The sequence below is a fragment of the Diceros bicornis genome, chromosome 6 (assembly GCF_020826845.1).
Source record: "Diceros bicornis minor isolate mBicDic1 chromosome 6, mDicBic1.mat.cur, whole genome shotgun sequence".
NCBI classification, from domain to species: Eukaryota; Metazoa; Chordata; class Mammalia; order Perissodactyla; family Rhinocerotidae; genus Diceros; species Diceros bicornis.
The window spans coordinates 41,588,793-41,601,825 of record NC_080745.1 but is presented as its reverse complement, the minus strand read 5'-3'; the positions used below and the strand labels follow the sequence as shown (position 1 = coordinate 41,601,825).

At 35.8% G+C, this 13,033-nt stretch overlaps 1 protein-coding gene across 1 annotated transcript in view; it reads left to right on the top strand.

The window, feature by feature from the left end:
• REEP3 (receptor accessory protein 3) overlaps nt 1-12,789 on the top strand; it is a 97,365-nt gene extending 84,576 nt beyond the window's left edge. The window contains exons 7-8 of the mRNA XM_058543370.1: nt 8,395-8,540; nt 9,247-12,789. Of these exons, the coding sequence (XP_058399353.1) occupies nt 8,395-8,540; nt 9,247-9,303 (203 nt within the window). The 3' untranslated portion in view covers nt 9,304-12,789. The remainder of the gene's footprint in view (nt 1-8,394; nt 8,541-9,246) is intronic.
• Nucleotides 12,790-13,033: the final 244 nt, after the last annotated feature.

Here is a 13,033-nt window from a genome sequence, read left to right as displayed (position 1 = left end):
GATAAATTATTGTGATCGTAGAAACATACACATTAGTAAAAAGACGTAGTTCCTTAGTCAGTTTAACACATTTAAGAAGATTGTAGTTCAAGGTTCAGCTAAGACCTGAGATCGTCAAGACATTTCTTATTAACGTATTACTAAGTTCATAAGGTACAGGGCTACTTGATTTTTGTTTTTTTAAGTAGAAGTTTTCTTTTGAGGGAGATTAAAAATCATCCTTTATAATTAAAATCAATTTGAAAAATAACAGTCCCTTCGTATAAAGAAAAAATAGTAAACTTTCTTTTAAGTTCTCCCTAGAATGAATAACTTTATAAAGTTGGTGGCTATTTTCTAAGAGGTGGTAATTCAGAAGTGGCCATTGATTAAGGTAGTAATGCCTTTAAGAGTGAGGAACCCATTGAACTTTGAACCATCATCCTTAATACATTAGTAATGTAAAAATAGTTACTCATTTTCTTTCTTTTTTTTTTTTTTTTTTGTGAGGAAGATCAGCCCTGAGCTAACATCCACGCCAATCCTCCTCGTTTTTGCTGAGGAAGACTGGCCCTGGGCTAACATCCGTGCCCATCTTCCTCCACTGTTTGTGGGACGCTGCCACAGCATGGCCTGACAAGCGGTGTATCGGTGTGCGCCGAGGCCACCAGCAGCGGAGCACGTGCACTTAACCTCGACCCAAGTTTTCTTAATATGTATTTAAAAATTAGGTGTACTGATTTTGATTATGAGGTCTGCTGTATATATTTTGCTAATTTGGACCAGTAATGAGTCCTTTATCAGCAGTTTATTCAAACTTTTACTGTAGAATTGGTTAAGAATTATATTCCAGTTACTTAAATGAAAACAGGATTACAAATATGAAAATCCATAATATTATTTTTATTCCTCTATTAAATTTAAAATGGTGTGACTAAAATATTTTAAGATAGTGAGGTGCTATTTAGTTCTTTTAAATTTCAAACCGTGAAATTAAAATAACTTAAGATTTATAAAAATACAAAGTAAGTGGTAGCAGTACAAGAAAGATACTTGTTCAGTTATGAAATTAGAATTTTAACATGCAGTACTTTGCCTAGATTCCATGTTTTCTACAGAATAGTATATATTTTGAGCTTTTCTTCCCTAAGGAAAAAATTTAACCAAAACTTTCTCTTGACAATATTTTTAATAAAGTAGTATGGTTCCAGGACAGGAATAGTTGAAGAGAAGATAATAATAGATAGTCTAGATAGACACAAGTCCAGATATACATGGAAATTTGCCAAATGAGAATGATGGCCTTTCAATTTGATGGGGAAAAGGCAGATTATAAGTGGTATTTGGATAAATGTCAGACTCAGAAAGTAGGAAAGGGAATGAAGTTATACCTCCACCTCAAACATAAATTCTTAAAAGATTAAGACTTAAATATAAGAAATTAAACCATATAGTAGGAAATTCCTGTGTATATTTTTATACTCTTAGGATAGATCAAACTTCATAAGCATAACATCAAAACCAGAAAACATAAAGGAAAAGTTTGAGAGATTTTTCTATATGAACAAACATAAAACCACCATATGAGGGGAAAAATCCCACACCATAAAAAAGACAAACTACTAACTGCAAGAAATAGTCTCATCACGTTACAGGCAAAAGCTTCGGATTTTAACTATTCAGGAACTCTTACAAGTCGATTATTGTCAATTCTATCAACAAATACAGCTGAATAAGAAATACATGAAAAAGATATTCAGCCTTACAGATAGTCAAAGAAATAGTAAATTAAAATAGTACTAATAGTAATTTTCACTCACTAGATTGGCAAAAAAATTTCTTTAACAGTGCTCTTTGTGGTAACTATTCTAGTTATCTATTGCTGTGTAACAAACCACCCCCAAACAGTGGTTTAAAAAAACCACGGTCATTTATTTTGCTCCTGAATCTGGGGTGACTGGGCTCAGGAAAGCAGTTCTTACTCAAGGTCTTATGCAGTTACTGTCAAACAGCAGCTGGGGCTGGAATCATAATCTCAAAGCCTTCTTCACTCACATGTCTGGTGTTTGAGCTGGCAAGAGTCAAACAGCTGGTAGCTAGAATAGTTGGGATTTCTCCAGCATCTGTCTCTCCTTGTTTCTCTATGTGGTCTCTGAGGGTCTCTGGGGTCGTTGGACTTCTTACCTGGCAGCTGCAGGCTCCCCGAGCCAGTGTCCCAAGAGAAAAGGCAGAAGTCATGCAGTGTCACTTCTGCCTTGAGGCTCTTAATTGAAGCAGTACCTGCAAAGGCCCTGGAGATTTAAGGGAAGGGGAGAAAAGTGTCAGAATTTATGGACATGTTTTAAAACCACCACAGCAAGCATGTTGGGAAACAAACACTCCCATAAACTTTTTATGGGAGTTTAAAGTGGAGTAATCTTTTGGATGACAATCTGGCAATCATTATCAAAAGTTATTCCCTTTAACTCAGCAAGAAACTTCTAGGAATATGTCATAAGGAAATAATCAGACAAGTATTCAAAGATGCATGTACAAGAGTGTTCATCTCATTGATGTTTATAGTAACAAAACGTTGGAACAAACCAAACGCTTAAAAGAAATGGTTAAGCAAAAAGGTGACTTATTAGCCATGAAAAATAATGATGTCAGTCTACACTTACTGACATAAAAACATATCCAGATCGTGGGGGAATCAATAACAACGAAATAGTATGTTTTATAATCCTATACTGTAGAGACACAATAGGCAGATGAAATGGATTAATATACATAAAAAATTATTTTTCAAATATATATAGAGAGAAAGGAGAGTCTGGAAGGGTATTACTAAAATGTTAACAGTGTTTAGCTCTGAGTAGTGGGATTTTAGTGATTAAAAAAAAAAATCAACCTATTACTCAAAATCAGAAATAAAACAACAGTACTCTTTTGAAAAATAATTAAGGTACTCATTTTTTTTTATATCATGAATTTTTTTCTATTTCATTTACTTCCAAAATCACTCAAGAAAAAAACAAATTGATAAGTTTTTCAGTGTGGGAATTAAAATTCACATTGCCAAGTCTGTTTACCAGTTCATGCGATCCATACATTTACCTCAGAAGCTCTGATTGTTCACACAAGCAAATTCAAATATCTGGAAAAGGGGGTCCCTTTTGAAAACTCATCATGGCCTGATCTGAGCAGTTTGAGGTTAGCCAACCAAGAGCAGTTCTGCTTTGATGAAGTTATTCAAATCTGCATGTTGTCACTGTGGGAAAAAGAGCTGCCTCTAAATGCTTTTTGGAAGAAAATGGACAACCTTCAACATGATGTTCACTTCCTTTGAAAGAACACATTTTTGATAAGTGGAAATATTTTTTCCTGCAAATAACCTGCTGCTCCCATATTAGTTAAAAGTGGTTGAATATTCAGGTTCAGTACCAGCACATAAGGAGATTTTTGCTTTGTTTTAGATGCTTTACATCTTTATTTAATCCTTAAGGTGACGATGCAGGTTAAATATTTTTATCCTTATTTTGTGGATGAATAAACTGAGGCTCAAGGAGATTAAATTACTTGTCAAAGACTACATACTCAGTGACAGAAATGAGGTATTCAAAGTTCCTAACCTAAGTCTTATTCTCTTGTTAGTTTATAAAGAGACTACACTTAGTGAGACAGTTGGGCTGGAACTATGAATTCAAAAAATTTGAGCAGGAAGGAACCTTAGAGATGCTTTAGTCAAAGACGGCAAATAAGTGGCATGCCTCCCCCCTGCTCCCGTGCCTGTGGTGGGAGACGTTGCTGATGGGTTGTGGCACTTTCCCACGCTGACTCAGAATTCTACTCGACATGTGCCCAGACAGCTCAGCTGGCTCAGAGTTGGTGTTCATATAGAAACTCATTCATCTCTCAGCTGTCTCACCACCTTACCAGATAAGAAAACTGAGGCCGAGGAGAGGCAAGACTCACTCAAGGTCTCAGCTAATGGGTGGCAAAGTACTCACTTCTCCTAACATAGGCCCAAGGCTCCTTCCAAACCAAACTTTCTATGATTCTGCACTTACATTAATACATCGAAACTGCTTAGAACAGTGCCTAGTAAATGCTAAGTACCAGATCAATATTGGCTATTATTATTATTATAAGGAGAGAAGACAAAATATACCAACTCTAAGATGTACAGGCTGTGAATAAAACCAGGTCAGTTTGCAAAAGCATCTGCTAGTTTCCTAAAATGGTAGCAGAGCTCTGGGCTGAAGCTGGCCAGGCAGCTGCAGCCTTAGACCCCAGGGCCCCTGGCAGCACAGGCTCCTCGTTCTTAGGTTCCCAGTCACTGCTCCTCAGGAACGTGCATGGAAGGCACTGTTCCAACGTCTCTGTCTAGCCTAGATTGATGATATGAAGCTGCCAACCTGAGCATCACCTTTGTACCATCCCAGCTTTACCCCTCCAGCGTCACCTTGCCCAGGCTTGGCAGACCCATAATCCACTCCTCCAACTCGCCGAGTTCCTGTGCTGATGTGGCATCCAGATATGGGCTTCTCTCATGATCTTAGGTCTCCCTCTCCTCCTCTGAAGACTTTTAAATCCTCGGACAACTTTGACTAACATTATTTCCACCACTCACAGCAGAATTTTCATACATACTCATTTCCAGGTTTTAAGTGGAATAGAAAATGCATATTTTAGTGAAGATATTTGACTTGTGTCCTTTCTTTTTGATGCAGGGTTTGGTTTAGAAAGTTAAGTTAAACATGTCAATTTCACCTCCATAGATCCCAAATTTGACTACTTTCTCTGTCCTCCCTCCTTGGACTCCGTCATTTCTGACCTGCCAGACTTGCTATAACCTCCCTGCTTCTAGTCTCATGTACTTCTGTTTCATTCTCCCAAGTGCAAGAAGAATCTTTTCCAGAACCCAAATCTAATCATGTCACTCTTTTGCTTAAAATGCTTCACTGCTCCCCACCCCCCCAACGCCCACTGCTCTCTGATGAAGTCCAAACTCAATAGCATGCGGTATATTAGCTCCCCAGCCTTGGTCTCCCACTCCATCATGTGCTAGGAATATAGAATCATGAGCCTCTCAGAATTCAGACCTCCTACAAGAAGTCCCCCGTAACCTACTGCCCCTGCCCCCAGGCTGATTACTACTCTTACTCTGTGTTCCTGTAGCACCTTGTCCTTATTTTCTATTCATAGCATTTACTACAGTATTGTACTGCCCGTTAGAGTCTGTTTCCCCTATTAGACTGTAGGTTTCTTAGGATAGAAAAAGATAGTTGTGTCTTTTTCATCATTGTATCCCCATAATTTAGCACACTGCCTCACACATAGAATTTTAAAAATACTTGCGGAATACTGAATCAATCTATCACTTTTCCTGAAACCATAATTGGAAAGCTAATAAAATTTTTTTTAGCTAAAATCAGGGAACAAAGAAGAAATAAGTTCTATATATAATCATCTTTTGAATGAAATTCCAATTCCTAATCATGTTAAATGAGATTCAATTAAAATGACAAGGGCCATGAAGTATTGTCTTGTGCTTCATCTGTGGCCTTAGAGAAGTTTTTTGTTTTTTTTTTTTTGGTGAGGAAGATTTGCTCTGAGCTAACATCTATTGCCAGTCTTCCTCTTTTTTTGCTTGAGGAAGACTAGCCCTGAGCTAACATCTTTGCCAATCCTCCTCTAGTCCGCATGTGGGTTGCCACCATAGCATGGCTTGAGTGGTGCAGGTCTGCATCCGGGATCTGAACCCACGGACCCAGGCCGCCGAAGCAGAGCATGCCGGACTTAACCACTGCACCACGGGGCCAGCTCCTGAGAACTTTTGCATCATTGTCACTTCCTTTCTCTTTCCTTGATTCCTCATTCTGTGTTTTACCTTAGTTTTTATCATATTGGGATTAGGAATATAGTATAAGCAACAGCAATAGAGAAAAATCTAGCAATGAGAATCTAAAAATATTTTTTTTCTGGCTTATTTTCCCCAATTATAGAAGTAATATCATTTTTTAAATAAAAATTTGGCAAATTAAAAAAAAAAGGAAAAATGAAGAAATTTTAAATCACCTAAAAGCCCACTTCTAAGAGATGTAATGGTTTCATTTTTATGTTTTTCCTTTGTTTGTTTCTATATGTACATTTTTTTTCCACTTAATAGTGCATCAGGAGCATTTTCCCAGGACTGCTGACCCCATCCCCTCCCCCGGCCACACTGGCCTCCTCGAAGTTCTTCCAGGCAGTCATGTTCCCTGCTGCCCTAGTGCCTTTGCACACGCTGTCTATTCTACCTAGAACACACTTCCTTGGACTGCTGCAGGAAAACAAAGGATCTCTGCCTAAATGATGACTGATTCTACTTCCAAATCCTTACTAATTTCTATCCTAGAAGTCTGGCAGCATAAAATTGTACTTGCTTAATATACAATTAAAGATGTTTATCTTATTATGAGACCAAGAGGCTTATTAACAACTCTTCGTGGTTTGCTTAGTGAGTCTCAAATTATTCATGTCCTGAAAGAGCAGATTAATAAATGTTTATTCAGTATATTTTTCTTCACACACAAGAAGTCCATCCCTTGCACCCTCTTGAGCCTGGAAAACCTGCTACTTTTTTCTCTCCTAAAGATTTAGGCTTCTATGCTCCTTATCTTTATTAAAGGAGAATTTGAAACCTTGTAACCTCACCCTTGTCTTTATAACCTACCTAGTACTCTGATTGCCTTAGACTTGGGATCCTCTCTTGCTCCATCCAGGCAGTGGTTCTCAAAGTGTGGGCCTGGACCAGTACCGCAAGCATCACCGGGGAACTTGTTAGAAATGTAGATTCTCACCCCAGGCCCAGCAATCTGTGTAGTAATAAGTTCTCCAGATGACTGTAATATGTGCTAATAAGTTTGTGCTAATAAACTCTATTAAGTATGAGAACCAGTGCTTCAGGAATGGGAGCTTTCTTGTCCCTGAATCCCAGCCTCAGGATGCTCTCAGACTTCCTGACAATAACCAGCCTGACTGCCCGAATGTTGTAATACGGTAGTACCCCCTTATCCGCTGTTGCAGTTTCTGGAATGCCTATGTTACTTCATCTCATCATGTAGGCATTTTATCATCTCGCATCATTATAGTAAGAAGGGTGAGTACAGTACAATAAGATATTTTGAGAGATACCACATTTACATAACTTTTACTACAGTATATTATTATAATTTTCTACCTTTTTTTTTTTGTTTTTTTTGGTGAGGAAGATCAGCCCTGAGCTAACATCCGATGCCAATCCTCCTCTTTTTTGCTGAGGAAGATTGGCCCTGGGCTAGCATCCGTGCCCATCTTCCTCTACTTTATATGGGACGCCACCACAGCATGGCTTGACAAGCGGTGTGTTGGTGCGTGACCAGGATCCGAGGCTACAAACCCCGGACTGCTGAAGCGGAGCGTGCACACTTAACCACTGCGCCACCAGGCCAGCCCCTAATTTTCTACTTTCTTATTAATTATTGTTGTTAATCTCTTAGTGTGCCTAATTTATAAATTAAACTTTATCATTGGTATGTGTGCATAGGAAAAAACAAAGTATATATAGGGTTTGGTACTATCCACGGCTTCAGGCATCCACTGGGGATCTTGGATCGTATGCCCCGCGGATAAGGTGGGGCTTACTGTATTGGCCAATGTTAAATCTTTGCAGCTACGCAAAGCAGCCTCTTAGCACACCCGCACAGTCTCTTGCTGACCTTCCTCATGCTGGCTATTTTCTTTGACTAACATCTGTCATCATAGCCTGTGGTATTTCTAATTGCTGTAGCCTGTCTGGCTGGGTTTTATTTCAGCAGCTGCAACAGTGTTGGTTTAACATCTCCATCACCTGCCCCCAGTGAACTTATCTTGCCCAAAGTTCTAGTCCCTTTGGGTCTTATATGACTCCTTAAGTTCACCCTACCATTCCTGATCTTGACAAAAGGTTTGACACATTGCGGGGGGCGGTTGGGGGGCTTATTCTTAATTAAAATCAAAGGTACAAATGACAGCTTAAAACAATTGCTTAGGTTGTTTAGAATTCATGAAAAAGAGAAAGAGCAGGGAGAGACTTTTCACTGTATATCTATTTATATTCTTTGATTTTTAAACAAGATAAATGTGTTACCTACTCAAAAATAAATTATTTTTAATTATTCTGAAAAAATGCATAGTAAAAATAGGAATGGTCAGGGAAAACTTCCTGGAAGAAATGAGTTATGAGCTTCATCTAGAATAGTGCAAGGGGCAGAGATTAATGATGAAGGGCAAGGAGTACATTCCACATGGGAAAGGGAGAGGAGTAACCCGGCAAATACAAACCATGCGGAGAACTGCAAACAGGCACAGTGAAGAGGCAGTGCTGACTGGTATCCTTTGACCAAAACATGCTGGTTTTGACAACTCGCTTAGGTTATGGAATTCCACTGAAAGACGGAGATGAAAAAACAGATGAAGAAGCGGATGGGCCATATTCAGATGATGAGATGGTAACACACAAAGGGCTTCGAAGATCACAAAGCATGAAATCTGTGAAAACCGTGAAAGGCCGCAAAGAGGTTAGTCAAGTATAGAGTTGTTTTCCTATAATTAGTATTAAGGGGTCTCCCTGCTGCATTGTCATTCAGGATATTAATGATCCATAAATGAAAGATTGAAATGGTAGAGCAGCAGTTATATTTAAAATTCTTTATTCAGATCTGATGTATTAGGGTCTACAGAAATTTAGAAAATGGTAAATTTCTAGTCTTCCACTATAAGCAGAAAATGGTATTCTCACATAGCAAATCCTATGGTTGTCATGAGTACCCAGTGCCAGCGCTATGCATAAGCAAAGAAAACAACTAACAGAATTAACCACATAGTTTCACCTTGAACCAACCCTACGTAAGGATTAAACAGTAAAAGTTTATTATCCATAATAATATATTGTCTTTGTGCCCAGAAAACAGTCGAGAATTCCAGTGAATGGCCTCAGATCATTGTGAGCAATGTTCATTGACATGTAGCAAGCAAAGCATAAATAATTACAGTTAATGTTTTTATTTGTTATTAGTGGTGATGATCTGCAGCATGTATCCAACAGAGTACCAACTACATTTTTGAGTATATAAGTGGTGCTGTCTTTTGAGTACACACTTATAGGATAATTGATTCTTTATATCAGAAAAGTTAAACAATTATTACTACAATTATGAACTATTAAGTCCTATCTAATTTCAAAAAGTAATCATCTAATTTGTAATAATACATTTCTCTCTTCAGGTGCGGTATGGGTCACTAAAATATAAAGTGAAGAAGAGACCACAGGTGTATTTTTAGTTATATACACTTCGCTATCCCAAGACAAATTACGCTAATACATCGACTTTTTTTTTCTAACATTATACGTTCAGGATTTACACATTAAAATAATTCTTTAAATTGTGGCGGTGGTAGGGTTTACTTTCATCAATTTAAATAGTTTTTCTTCTTTAACAATTACTTCCAAATCTTGACTACTAAAGGTAGTTATGCAAAGCTAATTTGTGTATATATATATATATATATATATCAGAAATAATAGAAAATTGTGTTAACTGTTTTCAAATTCCTCAACAACGCTGAGTGCCTGGGATATGAGATGAAACGCGAACCCACAGTATACTTGAAAAGAGTATTTTTATGGTTCAAGATACATCAGCCTTTGCGGTAATGTATTGTGTTTACCTCCATTTTTGTTATATCTGTCACATGAGGATAGTAATTAAATGGGCCTCTGATCCAGCAGTGGTAGAACAAGGGCATAATGTAAGATAAAGTATGTTTTATATATTCTTTACATTTTTACTTTTTTAATACTTTCTAGTTTTTCCACCATCAATGAAAGTTTTCAAAACAAATATTTGAAAACCAGGTATCCACATAGCACTTTTATTCCTGACTAGTTTTGCACACTTGAAAATTGTTTACTTATTTTATGACTGTACATTTATTTTTTTATTGACACTATCTTTATTGTTATTTGTCATATTCTAACATGTCAAATTTATGCCTTGAATTGCATCATTTCTTTTCATTTGTTAAATAGTGGGTTTCATTTGTTAAATTTATTTGATTTTAATAATATAAAAATATAGCTAATTCAATTTTAATTATTTCTATCTTCTTTACAGATAAGAAGTTATTTTAAACATTAACCAGTTTTCCATATTTAGCTCTATATTGTAGTTGAACTTAGCATGTTCTTAACAACACTGGTTACATTTTCAGCCTTCAAAAGTAGTAGCTTGTGTGAAATATTGTCAGAGACCAGTATAGCACTTAGGTGTCTTCTAATTCATGAAATTATCCAACAGCCAATCCATTCGCAAGCTTGGCACTGATATGTGCTGCTGATTTATAAATCTGGCATTGACTAGAATCATGTGAATCACTTCTCTTCTGGCCAAGATAATTTCCTGAAGATAGGTGCCAGTGCAAAATGCAGATTTTGTTAATCGTACACATTAGAAGCTATTAGAATAGATATTAGAAAAATATCATTTTTTTAATCCAAAATATTTTTAAATACTGAACCTTGGAGGTTTTTTTAGGTTGCATCGATAACTATGCATTATGAACTCTAAACTCATATATTTCTGGTGATAATTTTAGTGATCAGTAATCAAATCTGACAATTGTACTTGTTCAGATAATTTACTGTTCTACTTGTTTGTCCAAAAAAAAAAACGAGAGAGATTTGTGAGATCTTTGACCTTTCTACCTTTTAAGAAATGAAACCAGCTGGCAATGTATATTTCAGGACCTCCTCCTAGTGTTGGCAGAGAACAGAATGTTTACTCAGGAATACCTTAGTATAATTCATACATTTCTCTTGATATAAGTCGAAATATTTTCTAGATTATCTCACATTCGTGTTATATAACATTAAGTAAAATTTCATTCAACTTCTTTTCTCCCAAAGTTTAATTCTATGAATATCTTCATCTACTTTACCTTAACTAATTTTTAGCCTCTTAGTTTCTGAAAAGACTCTTTAATTTGTGTTCAAAATTCCTATGAATTCTGATTATAAACTCTTGGAAAAGAGGTTTATTTATATTGCCTAATACTAGACTTATTAATATAAATGCTATACCATGCTTGTCTTTCCTAGCTAAAGGCAGTGTCATCTCAAATTGCCTGAGAAGGTCATGTTAGTGACTTTGTATCAAAAACGATACATATGGGGGCTGATTTGCACTATTTTATCTTTTTCAGGTCTAATCTCAGCATTAAACCTATTCTTTAATTACAGTAAACTCATATATACGGTTCTAAGTTGAAGGAATTATTTATCCCTCTACACTTCTAGAATCACAACCTTTAATCAAAGACAACACCAGTCTCAAAGAGATGATGCAAGTCCTTCTGTTTAATTATATCTCTTCCCACTCACAATGCTTCCCCTGATAGAATTCTACTATTACATCCTTACATACAGCCAATGTCATTTTGCTGTTCTATCGTTTCATTTCTCTCCTTTTCTTACATTGCTTAAATTTTGCTTCTTTTCTCTTATGTGTTTTAGCATGCCCTTTCCTTTGAACGTGCTATAGTAAGCTCATAAATTTTTTTCTTTTAAGGTGGAGCAGTTCATTTTTTGTTCCTCTGCTTTTAAGTATACTGCTTTTAAAAGAGGTAAATTCATCCCTCGACCTCAGTGCCTTGCTTTCCCACCGCCACCACTTGGTGAGTGGGCATCAGATGCTGCACAAACTATTTAGGACTCTATTTTGGTTAAATAGCTGTTAAAGTTTATCTAGAAATTGTAGCCAGTGTTTTATTTTATTACATATTCATTCAACTTGTTCATTGATATTAACTATTTCCAGAGTTTGTTTGAAAGTAAGAATGGGTCTATTCTTTAGTTTACCATATTTTTTATGGTATAAAAATGAGCCAGAAATAAACCTTATTGCTAAGTAATTAATTATGTAAACCAACCTAGGTCCTACATAAGATTCCCTCCACACACTTCATTATATGTATGTGGATTTGGCTAGAAAATTACACTGCCAGCCTTACTGATTATAAATACTTGACTACACAGATTGATGGGACAAAATTATTATTAAAGTGTTTTCAGGGAACTTAATCCATATGTCACCACCAAAGATTTCTACAGTGTTATAGAGTATGTAAATATTCCAAATTTCTGTAAAACATTGGTTACATAAATATGTTTTCTTTCTTTCTTTTTTTTTGGAAAAACACAGTTTGTGCTTTTGGAATGCTTGAACTTTTGTATTTGAAAATAATGCAATACTATCTTATATTAAGTATCAGTAATTTGTATTTTTAATTGGAATGGGCTAAATTTTCATTTTGATTTGCTTCTATCAGGAAAATTAAGGCATTAATATGTACTGAAAAGCAGTTTCCTATGTTTTTTCCTGTGTAGGTTGATTTATTTGCAAAGCAATTAGGTAAACTTTGAGATCATTGTTACTGTGGTATGTGGTATGTATATTTCTTAGTAAACATCATTTAAGATTAAAGCTTTCTGAAAGGAAAGTACAGCTTTTTCTCTAAATGTTTTTTAGGATTTAATCTTCTAGTAATATCCTACAGATTTAATGTATATTAACTCTTTAAACACTGATCATGAATTAATACTTTTTCTTTTAACACCTTTTAAATCTGTGTACTTTAATAGTTAAGAGAAAGCAGTTTTGTAATTTTTTAATTTCTTTGTAAAGGCTATCTTTAGGCCTAGTATGGGGATAATTTTACAAATGTGTTTTTTGAAAACTTTAATATAAAATAAACTCATTTTATTAGTGACTTCTTGTATTTTTTTCTTGTGTCAGAGTACATGTTGGGTTCCATGAATTGATATTATTTATAATTGAGTATGTCCTGATTAAATAATAGACAACATGTGCACACACTTAAGATTACAAATCACAGAGAAAATTATAAAAAACATGTACATTCTGGAATGCTCATTCATAGGATTACAAAAGAAACACTAAATTGTTAAATTTGGATGTTAGAAAGGGAAGACACGAAAAAACAATTAATACAG